We start from the raw sequence: 16,874 nt of genomic DNA, 5'->3' as shown, positions 1-16,874 counted from the left end.
CTGCAAAGGTCACGTTGTCTGAGATTTTTCACTTGCTTCAGAGTAAAGCAACCTCAGGAATGTAATGAAGGAAATGATGTCTGAAATTTGTTTTCTAACATCCATGAATTGCAGTACCAAGCTAGAGGGAAAGCATTCACATCCCTCTCTGCTCTCTTGGGTATGACTGTGTTTGTAGCTCTGCAATAATCAGCAGACATCAGTGTGCTGCAATCGAATATTTTTGGTATCTAATTGGCACTTAGATACCAATGTGATGTGAACTTTAGAAATAATTAAAGCAGATAAATATTGCTGCTTCTTTTCCTGTGTGTGTGCATCTGTATTATCTGTATGAAGCTGTATATTAATGCATTGGAGAAAAATTCCCTGTTAATTTTAATATGTATATACATGTCTGTGCAGAGAATTTGCTTCATTCAAAGCTGCAGTAACATACAGAAGGGATAATTTTTTTTCTTTGTGCTGTGAACATCTAGATCAAATTCCTGAAGTATTATTTGTGCAAAAGCTGTGAATGCTCCCAGCTTGCAAATGAAGTCAAACCCTTGTTAATGTTTACAGTAAAACAGCTGTTCTCAGCATTTCTCCGTGAGCCTCAGATACTTTAGCTCCACCGTACTCAGCCTTACATCATAGCAGCTGCAATAATAAGAGACTGAAAGAGGTCAGAAGCAGCCAGTCCTGCTAAACCACACCTTTGTTTAAAAGAGATTTTGGATTGTAAAATGTCTTAACTGCTGAATTTTTCAGCCTGACTGGACGCCATACATGGGCTAGGTCTTCAAAGACTGAGCTCACCAAAAACACACAGGCAGTGCCAACACAGAGTAAATCAGAACACAGACTCTTTATACATTTTCCCGGGAAACATTCTATAGATCCAGCCTGGGAAATGTTCCAAGGCTTCACAGAACTAAAGATAACAGTAATAAAAAAATGGACTAGAGCACACTGACTTTTAAAAGGAATAGCTGAGCCTATTGTATTTGCATGGCAAAGCTTTGGTAATTTGTGTGGCATGACTTTGCTAATTTATACTAATAACAGTAGGATCCCTACAGATCACTGAATTTTATCAATTAGCAGGTATGTAAACAAACAAAATTTTAAGAAAAGCAAAAAAGCATTGGCATGTAGGTTGCTTTCAAGACTGTAGTTTCTTTGTAATTATTTGTGATCACTCATAATGAAATAATAAATGTAATTGCCTATATTTTGTAAAAATAATGAGATGTTAACAGAATGAACTATAGATACAATACTTCGCTGTTCAATCTTTTTTTGAGGAGAGAAGGGCCATCGTTTTTGTGCTAGTTATGAAGCATAGGATCTACTGTGGTTCTGCTGTGTCTACATTGCAGAAACACATGGGAAAAAAAAGGAATTTAAAGTCAATTTAAGGACATTTTTAACGTTAGATGTTCCAAATGTGATTTACTGAAACCTTTTCTTTTTTGAGTAGTGATGGAAGATACGTGTTTTTTAGCACATAACAGAAAATGTGCTCATTACTGATTTATTACACTGCCTCAGAACTGGATAAAATTTGTCATTTTTATTTTACTGAAAATGGAAATTTCAAAACTGAAGTAGGAGGAAAGTAGGATTTGATGGCTGAAAAGTTTCCAACTAGATTTATAGTTGCTTTTTTCTGTGTACAAAGGGATTATTTTAGCTGCATTTTCCCAGTTAAAATCAAGCAGAAACATTGCAGTCACGTGCCAAATGCTAGCTATGAACTGTTTTAAATCCTCGGTGACTAAGGAACAGCAACCTTTGCTGGTCTTGCGGTTTGCAGGTGATGTCACAAGCTGTCAGATGATATCACAGATATCCTAGGTTATGGCAATAGGCTGGGGCAGAGGAGGCTGTCACGCTTGGAATGCGCACAGAGCTTAACGGATTCCAGCAGCATGATTGCATCAAAATGACTTAGAAAGAAATCCCAAATGTGCCTTCCAATGAAAAAAGAGAAGGAAGGGGAAAGCAACAGAGACCAAGGAAGAGAGAGTAGAATTTGTAGATTGCTGTGATACAGACACTCTCAGAAAAACAGTGCATGGTGGAAATTATTGGATCTAAACAGTGATAAGTTGGACAATAGTTTCACTTTTGAGTGGTGAATCATTTGCCTTGAAATAATTCTTTGAGATCCTAATGATGTCGAGGGTTAGTTGTGTGAGGCATGGACTAGCACAGTAAAATACACACCTTTTCGTGAGGAGCAAATAGACTAAACGTACAAGGATCAGACACAGGAAAGAATGTGAGATGGAATATTTAAACAAATTGTTCAAAGTAGTCATAGGTGCATATGGTAGCTCTGTACTTTTATCCCCAAAAACATGTAGTGGCTGTGGGAGAACAATTGCCGAAAAATAAAGCAGGTTTATCTACTTTCATATATGTATCTATATAAATTTATGTCGCGTATGCATACATAGTCTAACACTGAGTACGTTTAAAAGATGCACAAATATTTAAATATTTAACCTTTTGTTACAACACACCCAAGCTAAATTTTACTTAGCAGCGTCCATTTTTCTTTGGGTTTCACTGTTGCGTTCACAGCATGATCAGTTTGTTTCTTCTGGCATAAATTGTCACCTGAATTCCTGAATAAAAATATAGCTTCCACTCCCTCATATTGCAAGAATATATTCTAACTCTCTCACTCTACCTACAAATGTAGCTGTCATGTTTGAAAAAGTAACAGTTACATACATGTTTCTACTGTCAGAAATTCAGCAGTTAAACCCTAAATAATATCTATAGGATTAAGATCCAAGAACCTTAGAAGAAATCTGTACACAGTTATCTTTCCACATTTTGTCTCTATATCCTGTCATGGACTATGAAAGAAAACGTAAGAAGTGTTCTGGTATGTATGTTTATCTCATTATCTCCATTTGCAGGTAAGTGGAGCAAACAGGTTCACCCTAGCAGATTTGTAACAAAATAATATGCATTCCTCTATGCTAGAGCAATGAAAAAGCAGGATTGAGCCCAGAATGGGGGCAGAGGGGGAGAGACTTGAGGGGTTTTTAAAAAGAGTTTTCTGAATAATCAGGAAATCCAGTGAGACAAACAGAACGTGCAGAGAGCAAGCCAGAATTATCAAATTGCCATGACAACCGTAGGCAAGAACCCAGAGAAAATCAGGTAGAGAAATTACAGTAGAATTACAGTTAACTTCATATTTATTTATTAAAAAAAAAAAAAAACCTAAGCAGTCAGGAAGAAATATTTCCTTTGGCCTACCTCAGTCTAGTGCAAAGGCTTGTGAAATACAGTCTTGTTTGAAATTGCAAATATATACAAGTAGCTTTTATCTAGATTTACATATGCAGATTGTTTAACCAGCAGAATTAAATGTCAGATATGAAACTCAGAATCACAGATGCCTTAATCTGTTTGAAAATAGCAGCTAAAGTGGAATTCATAAAAGGTAAAATTGCATATGTGTGCCAGTGTATGTGTATTTCTGTGTTATTTCTGAAACAATCATCTCCCTTGTATGTTTTTCAAAAGACCGCTTTCTTCCTTCAAACCTTAGCTTGGTAGATTATCTTGCAAAAAGCTTTTAAACGATGAATCCACTAAATAATAAGTGAAACTAAAGTGAAGTGAAACTAAAATAAGTAAGATTGATTATACTTATTTGAAAAAGCTACAGATTACCATCAACTGGTTAACCAGATTATTTGTCAAATTTGGGTTGGAAGCTTGTGGGGTAGAGATTCACTTCCTTCTGTCTTTTCAGTTTTCACATGCCATTTCATATAACACCATTCTCATATACTGGGAAGATAAAAACATATGATTTTTCAAGGGCAGAGACCCCCGTGTAGAGAAGGAAGAGGAGGGCAGATTTGCTCGTTTGGGGGGTTGTTGATTTTCCCCCCCGTTTTAAGCAAAGCCCTCAAAACTGAAAACGATCCAGTATGTAAACACAATTCCCCCAATGCTTGATCTTTCTTGTTTTATACCACTATATGTATGTGTATTGCTTTTATATATGCTCTGTAAACACAGCAATGTTCTCCTATTGATCTTTTTAAACGCTACGCTGAGGTTTCCTGCGTGGTCTGGGAGAGGCATGACACAGGCTATTGTTCGCCGCTGTGATGTCATGCGCCGCCTTCGCCTCGTTTAAACAGAGCGCAGTTTACTGGGCAGCAGCAAGATGTCTGTAGGGAACCCGGATTTATTGGTGTAGCCGAAACAAAAAAAAAAATAGCATGTAAAAAAGAATGCATAGTAAGATGGGTGTAAATTCTGGCTAAGGTATTTGCCACCTGTGTCTTTATCTGTATCTTCAGAAGGAGATATGCACACTCATTCATACACACATGCAAACTGCACCTAGCTCACGGCTGTGTTCATTTTAATCTTGGGAACTAGGACGAGCAGAGATTCACTCTCAGGACTTGCATTGTCACCAAGATCTCTTAAACATGCAGTTTTATATCACACTGTTCATTCTTCTTACCCACATTAACCACACATGGAGTCCACATAATGGGTCTAATCCTGCTAGCTGTCCAGTGATGTTAATGAGGGCTAAAGGCATTTGGCATGTTACAAGATCCAGTGGTAAATTAATTCATTTCCACCAACATCTGAAAACTCTGTGTGGGGCTACTGAGGGGAAGAAAGGGGGCAGCCCTTTAACCGTGCTGGGAGATCCTGAACTGGAAGATAATTCTAAAGGGATGGAGTGGGGAGAAGGAGGTCTTTCTTCCTCCTCCTCCTCCTCCTCCTCCTCCTCCTCCTCCTCCTCCTCCTTTTCCCTGCCTGCCTGCCTGCCTCCCTCCTGGCGTTAAAAAAAAATTCCCAAGCCCAGTCCTTCCCAAATAGGGACAGTTGGCAGGTATGTGTTAATCTTGTTCCCAGCACTTTGGAGGAGCGACAGAGAGCCTCGCCCTGTCCTTTCAAACCCGCACTTCCTGTCCTTCAAGAGTTAACCTTCTCTAGAACATTTATTTCACCATCTCAGGGAAAAAAAAAAAAAAGAAAAAAAAAGCCCTGCCGAGCTGAGAGGCTGCAGATCACAAGGCCATTCTGATAGCCTCCTGTCCCCATGGCAACGGCAACGGCATTTATCAGTTCCTTATGAGAGCAGGCACAGCAAATCTGCATTGCACATGGCAGCCTTCCAGCCTTTCAAATGAAAGAGCACTTTGAACTGCTGCCAAGTGTGGAAGGAGCAGAGCTGTCAGGACTGCTTAATGCTGGCAGTTTGTACTTGGGAGCCTTTCAGTTCCCAGAATCCTTCAGCTGTGGCAGCCTGCCAGGTACTTAGCGGAAGCTAAAAACTAACCCCCAGACCATTCACTGCAGTGCACTCAAAATTTTCCACATGTACCATGTCACAAGTGCAGACTGTACAATGAAAGCAAACGCCTTCTGCTTGGGATTCTGATTTTATTAATAATCTAGGAAAAAGCCATCACAGATTATTTGGCTGACAGCAGTACAGTATAGCCACTGTTTATAACTCCGTGTGTGTGTGTATGTCAAATGTGTATTTCATCTGTCAGAAATAGAACCAACTCTGACAGCAGGGGCTGCACAACCCAAATTTTGCATGCAGTACGAGAGTGTTGGGAGATCAGTGCTAGCGGAAAAGGGAGCATGGTTATTTACAGTGGAGCATTTTTTAGCAATCATCATCAAATACGTAACAGTGAATCATTAAATAGAAAAAGGAGTAGGTATTGCTGGCTGAAAATATTTTCTGCCCTTACCCTCTGCATTTTGCTGACATTGTGAGAATCTCGGAAACTGGCTGATGAATGTAGCAGAGATGCATGGCTCTTGGTGGGTTTCCTTTCAATTGAGAGTTTTCATGTGAACTTTTTATTGTTCTGCATTACCCAAAGCACAAGGGCTTCTATTGGCGAAGGAAACAAATTGGCACAGTTCTGCTTTTTTTTTTTTTTTAATCTGCACTGAGATCAAGGGCAAGGGCTTCATTTTCCAGCACTAGTCATAAGCCTTTAGCACAAATAGAATGAAAATTGTCTGTCGCTCAGGCAGTTGGACAGGGTTCAGGAAAACTATGTCTGGCACTAATTCCAAAGGGAAGGTTTGGTTCAATCCAGCATCATTAATTTCAGTAAACTGTTTTCACTCGTCTATATCCCACTGTTCAAGAGCTGTTTATTATCTTTTACTAAATAATATCTTCTGGAGTATAGAGTAATGAAAGATACCTTATATGAGAGATATAGATGTATGTATACTCTCACACCTGTGTTTACACAGAAATAGATACAGCATATATGCAAGCACATAGGAACACATTTTTTAACTTTTCTTTCCTTGTTTTTCTTTAAAAATTGCTTATTTCTTACCTTACCTTCCCATTACAAAACACATATACAGTGCCAAATATAAAATAGTAAAAATAGCCCAGAAAGAGAAAGAGAGAGATGGAAAAACCCTGGAGCAAAGACAATCTCCACAAATTTGAGAGTTTCACCACAAAACAAGGAAATGTAGTGCCTCTTTTTCAGCTTGCAGCTATCTTTGGCTGCTGCTTGAAGACTTGACTTAATTCACCCAGGCAGTAGTGTCTAAAAGTAATATACCAAGACAGTTAATTTTGGCACTTAGTCTCCCTTAGGAATTTTACCAACAGTCTTTGAAAAGAAAGTAAATGATCTTTTTTTCCTCTCTGTTTCCCCCCATAGCTCATCTTGATATGTCCTAATAAAAGAACTGCCTTCCTCCTCCCTTGTATTCTCACCCTCATCCTGTGTCCATAACATCCTTCTTTCAGTAACAGTATTAATCAGCGTTTGTAACATGGTCTTGGAGGAAAAAGTGGTTTAGTTCTTTCAGATGCCTAGTTACAGAGGAGAAGGAGGTTATAGCATGTGAAATAACTTAAGATAGTGCAGTTTCTCCTCTTCCTTTCTTTATCCTCTTTCTTTTTCTTTCTCCTCTTTCCCTTTCTTTCCTTCTTTCCTTCTTTCTCCTCTTTCCTTTTCTCTTTCTTTCTTTCTTTCTCTCTTTCTCTCTTTCTTTCTCTCTTTCTTTCACTCTTTCTTTCTCTTCCTTTTTTAATTTGGCTTTTCCCCCTCCTCCTTCCCACCTCCCCCAGTTTTTTGGAAAACACAGTAAAGTTTTGTTCAGTTCTCAAGTGTTATTAATCACTGGTGGAGGCCAAAAGCAGGGATATTTTTCTTGGCAGCACGTTTTGATAAACAATCTGTGTATGGGGTGAAGGGAGGGGGGAGCCTGTCTTGCTGGTAACTAAGCTAATGTTTGGCAGATTCTTAACTGTCACGAAAGTGCAAGTGGCTCTCAGTGGGAATAGCCTTAAAAATGTACCGATTCAGTTGATTCATTATTGTTGATTGTTTACTATGTCCACAGGATGTAAGATGAAAACAGTACAGGGATAAAGCAAAAATAACAACAGTGGAGAACCCATCCTCTGCATATCCAGCATTAAACGTGCTATCCAGTCACTTAGTCCCTTGCAGAGCAAGCAGAATTAATCATAGGTGTCGTCTTTTGCACTGTAAGATTTGGCAAAGGTTAACATACAGATATCTGGGCTCACCGGCAAGTTTTAAAACCATAAAGACAGCTGTACAAAAATCGGTTCGAGGTGTGTCTCCAAGAGAAACCATAACTTTCCGGGGCAGAAATGAGAGATTTGTGTGGTCATGAGGCTGCAAAGTTATCCCGGTTTTGCAGGTGGGTCAGAGCCTGGCACCCTCCTTGGCAGCAGGGCTCCGGGGCAGGGCGACCTGAGGCAGCCAGGTGCCCAGAGCGAGCAAGAGTCATGCTGTGTGGTCTAGCACAGTAAAGCGTGGAAAAGAGAAATGAGAACACTAAAAACAGAGAACATGACAGGGAAATGTCGGTTAAGAAATGTGGCATTGCTACAGGTCAAAGAAAGAAAAAAAAAGAAAAAGAAAAAAAGGAAGGAAGAATTCCTATGTGGGAAAGCGATAGGTTCTTCTTCCATCAACAAGACTCAATACCTGAAGAATATTAGGGAAAAAAGGGACGATAATGTGAAAGGAACTGAAATAATAAACAGAAACACGTAATTACACTCCTATTCTTTGTAACTAGGTGTTTTGACACTTCTGGCAGCTCCAACTACAAGACAATGTTGTTTAACTTTTAATTTGACAAAATTCTGCACCTCCTTCCTGAAGTGTTTGTATTTTGATTTCATGAATACATTCCCTTTACCAAGTGCTCTGTTCATTGCTAATCTCGGCATTGTTTTGAAGCCAGTAATTTGACTCTGATGGATTTTATTTTATTTGCTGTACTGAGGTAGATCCATGTAAATCACACTCTCAACAGTGCTCTTCCTTTCTGGTTCTTGTATTTTTTCCAGCTGTAGCTTGCAGCCTGTAGTTTTCACCACTGAAGAAAGAGCCATTTCTGTAGGTGAGCGCCTCCAGAAGAACTAGCTGCTGAGACTGCTACACTGATTACGTGCCAAAACTTCATAAAGTGAGCAGGAAAGAGTTAAACGTATTCCCAGGCTGTGAGCATTTAGAGCAAGACCATTTGTTCCCAAACTGCCGAGATCATGGGCTCCTAATTACTACTGCTTGCAAACTTTGGGGCTGTTCTATATGCTGCATAATTAACACTGGACTGCTGATCAATAATAAACAATACTCCTTCTGCATCGAGATCAATAGTAATCCCAGTATTTTGGAAGCTCATGCACAGGAATGACACAGAACAAAGCCCAGCTGACCTGGCTTTTAGTCAGGCATATGCTACATGGGTTTGTTGTTTCTTCCTTCATGGTGCATTGCACCCTCTACTTCTCATACCTGCTAGTTGCGCTAAGAAAGGTGCTGGTCGGCTTGTATTTACGCACTCCGTGCTTCTTCTGATCACTCCTTCCGTCTTTTAAATCCCAGCTTCACCTGCTATTTTACTGTTATGCGGATGTGTGTGTGTGTGCGTGTGTGTACTTTATTTTAAAGTGGGTAATAGAAATAAAGGGAAAGGAATTATTGGACAGTAATATTTATCGTAGCACTGAAAGGAAGGAGTTAGTAGATTTTACCTCAGATAGTGGAAATTATATTCCTTGGCCATTGGGACTGCTGGCAGGTCGTAAACTTTGGGCAATCTACACAGAATCCCTAATGCTGCATCTAAAGTGCTGACTCGCGTTTCTGTGCAAAAAGAAATACATATGTATCAATTGTTCACTGCTCCAGCTTGGTCCCTCCTTGCACTCCCCTCCCTCTTATTAAACAAGCTATTGTCTGTTTTTTCTCATGTTGTTTTTTGTTTGCTTGCTTCTTTCTTTCATTTAGACAGATCAGGCACCTGAATGGTTTCATTGTTTGGGCTTCCTCTTTTCCTCCTCCAAACATAATTTTAATTCCTGGATTATTTCAGAGCTAAATAAACACCAGATATGTTGAGTATAAATCCAGCAAGACCAATCTGGATTGCTCCTGCCCCACCATTCGCATGATAAAGGGCAGGAAAGACGGAAGGTGAGCAGAAAGGCACACTGCTACCCTTGCAGGAAGAGTACTGCCATAGATTTTAGCTTTGTTACATTGCCACTGTTCAATCTATTTTCCCCTAACAGATTAGATTGATACTGACAACTCGTTCCCTGTGAAGGTGCCACAGCGTGGCATTTATTTGCATTTACATTGCAGTTCTCTTCATCAATCAGCTTTGCAGAGATCACCAGTGCTGCTAGCCAGCCATATCGTTGCTATGCTGACACTTCATCCTTAAGTGCTGCTTGCGTAATGGTACAGTACGTGCCCATGACCAAAGTTTAAATCAAGGTTTAATCATTACGGAAAAACAAACATATTTCCACGACTATGTATCCTTCAAGTAAAAGTAAAGGCAGTTTGGTCGGGTCACAGATGCTAATCTCTGCTCTTTTTCTATTCACAAACTGTAAAGGGAGTTGACAGCACCTGTAAATGGTTTTCTGGGGCTAGATTATATCTAAGGTGATTATTATTTACACCCACTATAAAGACTGCTCTTGTGAGCCAAGAAGTCTGTCTGTTACTGTGAGGTGAGTGTTACCAAAAAAGGGCTTTCTTGCAGCAGGATTCAGTGGAGTGAGGAGCCAGGGTGAGGGGCGGTTCAAGCACAGAGAGTGCCTTGTCATTTGTTGGGTTTGTACAAGCTGGGGGTTGAAATAAGAGTCGGGATATTCTACAGTTCTGCATTTCCAGACACTCAGGATGAAGGGGAAAACCTCAGCTCTCAACCTGAGTTTTTTAAGCAGGGGCTGACCTTTTCCCAGAGCCCAGTTCTGCTTCTCATATGAAGATCAACACAGGGCAGTAAAAGGAGCGGAGCTGACCTTCTAGTATGAATCAGAGCGAGCACATGCTTGTTTAGTCAAGTAAAGTCATACTAATGTAGAAATCCTACTGCCGTCACTAAATCACTATGGCTGGAAGCAAAGACTTTTACTTTAACCAGCTTGCTTTCATCTGCTTTAGTAGAAGCTTGCTTCTTCTGCGAAGCATCTATAATGTCCACGGTTTAAGTGTGAAATTTTTAAGTGTGAAATCCAGTCTCCTTCAGCTCATCTTCTTCAGCCAATTTGCGTATAGGAGATTCAGATAATTCAAAGACTTTTCTATCTCTACCTGCTGCTTCTGCAAGATTCCATAAAAAAATAAAGTCACTTTGTCAGAATTGGTTTTCTCACTGTATTTTACCTGCTTCTACCATTTCTATAACTTTAGTGTATGCATTTCATTAAGTTCTCCCTTTAAAAGAATTCAGATCACATACCTATCAAATTCGTTTGCCAGCTTTATAGATCATAACTAGACACATATAAAACATTTTAAACAACTTAAAAATGGAAATGAGACGCATTGGCGATATGAAGGGAATGGAATTATTTGAGGAAACAACGTTTTGTCATGTGAGTTTTGAAATGTCATTAACAGAATACAAGGTATCTTTTATACTCAGTGCTAAATCGCTGGAGGGAGTGCGTGTATACGCATATAGGGGAGATGTGGCACCATGCCATGAAAATCCGAAGTCCTTTTAAAACGTAGAGGGGAAAACAGTAATGGACATTTTTCGGTGTTTTCAGCAACAAAGGAACCACGAAGAAATACTGAAAGAAAGAAATCTATCCAACACAGCCCAGCTGGAAGAGCCGCCACATTCACCGAGTGTAACAACATTTTCCCCGGTGAGAGTTGACTCACCGGGCAGTGAGTTACCCTGCGTGAGCCCAAGTATGTGCGAGTGACGCAATGCTGGCTGCAGCGTGCCGAGCAGCCGGGCAGGTCCCCTAGCAATCGAGTCCCAGCAGGGAAAGTTTATTATTCTTTGGAAGTGGACAGCAATTTCGGTGTTTGCAAAAACAGAAACCGACTGCAGCGAGAATAAAAATGGGTTGCGCGTAGCCCCTCCTATCGAGCACGGGCATCAGCGTGACCGCGGAGGCGGGCGGCGAGCGGGCGGCTTTCGGAATCGCGGTCGGGAGAAGAGGCTTTGCTTTTTCTTATTTTGTTTTCCTCCTTGTGAAATGAATTCTCGACTTATTTGCATGAGCCGACGCTGTCTGGAGTAATTTGCCTGTTACCACTGTTATGCAAATGGTAGCAAGCTGTTTAAAAGGCGAAATAGAAAAAGCCGTGTATTCTCACAGCTCTGGGGAAATCCTATGTCCCTTTGCATCAGTGAGATGAGATCACAGCGATTGCTCACCTGCTTGGCCTCCCTTACACCCTTGAGCCACGCACAGCACTATCTTTCCCAGCCCAACCTTAAACACTCAGCAAATATGGCTGATTCAAACAAATCAAAAGTGGAAGAGCTTCTGATGTAGTCACGGGCTTACTGAAACTGTGTCATTCTGTCACCGGGATCACTGAAAGAGAAACACGAGATGAGATATTAACGTGGGATCCCCCACATGTTTGCCTCAGCCGCCGGAGCACACGGAAATCCCACCGAAAGCCTCGGTGGCAGGATGCCGCGCAGTTGTCAGGGAGGCTGAACGGAACAATCCGCGGGTTTAAAAAATCCTGAAAACGAGACATCTGAACTTAGAAAGCCCAGCCAGGAAAAAAAAAAAAAAAAAAAAAGGATTGTGCATGTGCTTCCTGGCCGCGTTTTCGCTTTGGAGGAGCTGCGGCGCGGGCCGGGGAGGAGGGCGAGGGCGCGATCTGGCGTTCAAGTTTCCAAACATAGCCGGCGGTGCGGCCGCCTGCGCGCCCCGCGGTGCCCCGCCGCGCTCCAGCTGCCGGGCGCGCAGGGGAGGGCGCGGGCAGGGCGCCGGGCATGCGCGCCCCGCGCAACAAGTGGGCTCCGCGCCGCCGGCCGGGGGGAGGGGAGCGAGGGGCGGGCGCTCGGCGGTGACGCGGGCCCCGCCCGGGTGCAGCCGAGCCGAGCCGAGCCGAGCCGGGCCGGGAGCGCGGCGCGGCGCGGCGCGGAGGAGGGGCGGCGCGGGGGGAGCGCGGCGCGGCGCGGAGGAGGGGGCGCGCAGGCACACGCGGCGGCGCGCAGCACCCCGCGCTCGGACTGCGAGCAGCGGCGAGGATGTGAGTGAGGAGCAGGCGGCGCCGCTCGCCACGCTGCTGCCGCCGCTGCCCCGGGGCCGCTCCCGCACCGCCGGCGCCCAGCGCTCGGGGAAGCCGCCGCCGCTCCCGCGTGGACAGCTCCGCGTGGGTGCCCCTCTTTCGCTCGCAGCGGTGGATCAGCACGTAGCGAAGTGCGAGCAGCCGCGGCGGGTGGAAGGTGACCCCCCCATCTTCCTCCGTGCACCCCCGCCTCCTCCCGGAGGAGGAGCAGCGCAGAGCTAGAGAGCGCAGGGAAACAGAAGCGGCTAGAAGGCGACCCCCACCCCAGCCCCCCGGAGGAGCAGTAGAAGCGGTTCCCCACCCCACCGGGGCAGCAGTGTCAGGACCAGGTAGAAGAAGCCCTCTCCGGCAGCAGGAGTGAGTTAAACGTAGCCGATTCCCCTGCTGAAAGGGGCAACAGGACCAGGTACGGAGAGCCCCCCCTCCACAGCCCAGGGGGGGGAAGACTCAGCCAGCCCCCTACGCCGCCGGCAGCGGCAGCAGCGGCAGGAGCTCCCCCGGCCACCAGCACCATGTCCGCCGCGCAGGTGTCGTCGTCCCGGAGACAGTCATGCTACCTGTGCGACCTGCCCCGTATGCCCTGGGCCATGATCTGGGACTTCACGGAGCCCGTGTGCCGCGGCTGCGTCAACTACGAGGGCGCCGACCGCATCGAGTTCGTGATCGAGACGGCCCGGCAGCTCAAGCGGGCGCACGGCTGCTTCCAGGACGGCCGCTCCCCGGGCCCCCCGCCGCCGGTCGGCGTCAAGGCAGTGCCGCTCTCTGCCAAGGAAGCGGCGGCGGCGGCGGCGGCCCAGCAGCAGCTCAACCATGTGGACGCCTCCTCCAAGGCAGCCTCGGCGGGGCTGCCCCAGTCCAGCCTGGACCGCTACGGGCTCAGCGCCGCGGCGGCCGAGCAGCGCAGCCGCTTCGAATACCCGCCGCCGCCGGGCAGCCTGGGCGGCAGCCACGGTGCCCGCCTGCCCAACGGGCTGGGGGGGCCCAACGGCTTCCCCAAGCCGCCTGAGGACGGGCCCCCGGAGCTGAACCGGCAGAGCCCCAACTCCTCATCCTCCTCGTCCTCCTCCCGCCGCGGCGCGCACGGGGGGCTGGTGTCCGGCCTGCCCCCGGGGGCCGCCGGCGCCCAGATGAACGTGCCCCCCAACCTGCTGCCGCAGACCTTGCTCAACGGGCCGGCCGCCTCCGGCGTGGCGCTGCCCCCGCCGCACGGGGGGCTGAGCGGCCGCGGCGGCGGGGGACCCCCGGCTCCCTCCGCCTCCTCCCAAGGGGGCACCTGCGGCGGCGGCGGCGGCGCCGGCGGAGGCGGCGGCTCGTCCTCCGAGGCCTGCGGCAAGCGGCCGGGCTCGGTGTCCAGCAGTGACCAGGAGCGGGAGCTGAAGGAGAAGCAGCGCAACGCGGAGGCGCTGGCCGAGCTCAGCGAGAGCTTGCGGAACCGGGCCGAGGAATGGGCCAGCAAGCCCAAAATCGTGCGGGACACGCTGCTCACGCTGGCCGGCTGCACCCCCTACGAGGTGCGCTTTAAGAAGGATCATGCCCTGCTCGGCCGCGTATTTGCCTTTGACGCCGTCTCCAAGCCGGGCATGGACTATGAGCTGAAGCTCTTCATCGAGTACCCGAGCGGCTCCGGCACCGTCTTCTCCAGCGCCTCCGGCGTGGCCAAGCAGATGTACCAGGACTGCATGAAGGATTTCGGCCGCGGCCTCTCCTCGGGCTTCAAGTACCTGGAGTACGAGAAGAAGCACGGCTCCGGCGACTGGCGGCTGCTGGGGGACCTGCTGCCCGAGTCCGTGCGCTTCTTTAAGGAGCTGGTGGGCGCTGACATGCTGCCGCAGCCCTACCTGGACGCCAGCTGCCCCATGCTGCCCACGGCGCTGGTGAGCCTGCCGCGGCCGGGCGCCGGGGCCGGCGGGGCGCAGGGCACGGCCGCAGCCTCTAGGGGCCCCGGCGGCGGCGGCGGCGGCGGCGGGGGGGCCATGCGCAAGAGGAAAGCGTCTCCCGAGCCCTCGGACTCGGCCGAGGGGGCTCTGAAGCTCAGCGACGAGCAGCAGCGGCAGCAGTGGATGGCCAGCCAGAGCGAAGCGCTCAAGCTCACCATGTCGGCCGGGGGCTTCGGGGCGGTGCACGGCGGGGGCCCCCCGCCGCCGCCGCCGCCGCCCCTCGGGCCTCACTCCAACCGGACCACGCCGCCCGAGTCCGCCCCCCAGAACGGACAGTCCCCCATGGCCGCGCTCATGTCGGTGGCCGACACGCTGGGCAATGCCCACTCGCCCAAGGACGGCAGCTCGGTGCACTCCACCACGTCCACCCGCAGGAACAGCAGCAGCCCCGTGTCGCCGGCCTCGGTGCCGGGCCAGCGCCGCCTGGCCTCCCGCAACGGGGACATGAACCTGCAAGTGGCCCCTCCTCCCCCCAGCGCCCACCCCGCCATGGACCAAGTGCACCCCCAAAACATTCCGGACTCCCCCATGGCCAACAGCGGGCCCCTGTGCTGCACCATTTGCCACGAACGCTTGGAGGACACCCACTTTGTTCAGTGCCCCTCTGTGCCCAGCCACAAGTTCTGCTTCCCTTGTTCCAGAGAGAGCATCAAGGCCCAAGGGGCGACTGGTGAAGTCTACTGCCCCAGCGGAGAGAAATGCCCCCTAGTAGGTTCCAATGTGCCTTGGGCATTTATGCAGGGCGAGATCGCTACCATTTTAGCTGGGGACGTTAAAGTGAAAAAGGAGAGAGACCCTTGAATAGGAAATCCAATCCCTTCAGACTCCTGAAGATGTAGAATTGTGAATATAACAAACTGCAAAAGTTAGTCTTATGTATAGACATTATTTTCGTCGTATGTTTCTATATTTTGAAACAAAGGTATGTACTCTTCTTCATTTGAAGGATAGAGCTGGTTTTTGTTAAACAGAATATAATATTGTTTGGTTACTACATAATACCTGTTCTCATTTCTTTGGCAGTGTGTTGGCTAGGTACAAAGTTAATAGCCCTTAGCGATTACCTGCTGCTGGTGTGTATTTTTGTAAATGTATGCACTTCTCTGAAAGAAGAAGAAAAACACAAAAAAAAAACAAAAAAATTTTTTTTTTTGCCAAGGCCAGTGTTGATGCCTAAAAATTGCTACAAAAATGGTGACAGCTTATGTTTTACAAGCCCTGAGTGTTAGTCTTTCACTTTATTTCTTTTTGTTTTTGTTTTTTGTTCGCAAAACGGTGGGGTGGCTCTGGGGGGAGGGTGTTTTTTGTTGCAAGTTTGTAAGGAAAATGTTTCAGTTTGTTTCTATTGATCTGAACGTTTTTAATCTTCATGTGTTTTTTGTTTTTGCTTTTATTGATGCACGGATGCTTTTGAACAGTAGAGCAAAATGCTGTACATGAAAAACATGCTCTGTTTGTCCTTTATACATTTCTGTAGTTAACAGAACACTGTAATGTGCCTTGGAGCTTAGTAAATTGTAATAAATTCAATTGATATTAATACTTCCTGAGTAGCAAGTTTTATTTCTCTCAGAGCTTAGGCAGCATATGCCAGCCATGTTGCCTTTTTTAAAGTCTCAGTTATATCAAGAGCCTGCAGTTCGTTGTGATAATTGTGGCACTTGTATGCACACTTCCACATATATGTAGTAAGATGATGATGTTGATGGTGTTATCAAACTTATCTAAATCTTGGCACTGTGCCTATTTACATTTCACCTTTAATGGTGCAGTAACAGTTGCTGACTAAGCATTTTCTATTTACTGTTTCTGCATCTCATTTCCTCCTCCCTTCTCCCTCCGCCCCAAGCTCTCCAGCTGCAAACAGTGTTTGCAATACAGGATGCATCCTTTGCCCGTGCAATTTAATAAGGCTTGAGATTTGAGATTAAACCCTCTTTCCAAAAAACCAGCATCACGTGGTTAATAATTTTAGTTGATTTTAAAAGTGGTTGTTGAAGCTCAGTGTCAGCCTTAGGCTCTTGATAATGCGGGACTGTAGTTGAGCACAACGCAAAAATGGGTAGTGGGGGCTGACAGCTTCTGCAGTTGGTGTTGCAGCTCGTGGGTAGCTACCTCTTCTAGGCAATGACTTCAGACTGATAAGCTGAGTCGGTGAACAGTTCAGGGGTTGTGTTGTGTTTTCAGGTGGAGGAAACTTCCTTAAAGCACTGAATTGAAATGCATTCCTTCTGGCAAGGGTCGTCTGTGATTCTTTGTATAATTAACTATTTTATGTGACATTTGCATTTTCTGGAGATTGGAGAGCCATGGAATACTTACTAGGTGATCAACAGGC

General features: G+C 46.4%; 1 protein-coding gene across 1 annotated transcript; it reads left to right on the top strand.

Moving 5' to 3' along the window:
- Window positions 1-12,469: 12,469 nt before the first annotated feature.
- IRF2BPL (interferon regulatory factor 2 binding protein like) lies at window positions 12,470-16,078 on the top strand. The gene has a single exon (XM_068946648.1). The coding sequence runs from the start codon at window positions 13,112-13,114 to the stop codon at window positions 15,335-15,337; it is 2,226 nt and encodes a 741-aa protein (XP_068802749.1). The 5' UTR covers window positions 12,470-13,111; the 3' UTR covers window positions 15,338-16,078.
- The last annotated feature ends 796 nt before the right edge of the window (window positions 16,079-16,874 follow it).

This window comes from Struthio camelus, chromosome 5, assembly GCF_040807025.1.
Source record: "Struthio camelus isolate bStrCam1 chromosome 5, bStrCam1.hap1, whole genome shotgun sequence".
Classification (NCBI taxonomy): Eukaryota; Metazoa; Chordata; class Aves; order Struthioniformes; family Struthionidae; genus Struthio; species Struthio camelus.
This window is presented reverse-complemented; position numbering and strand designations above follow the sequence as displayed.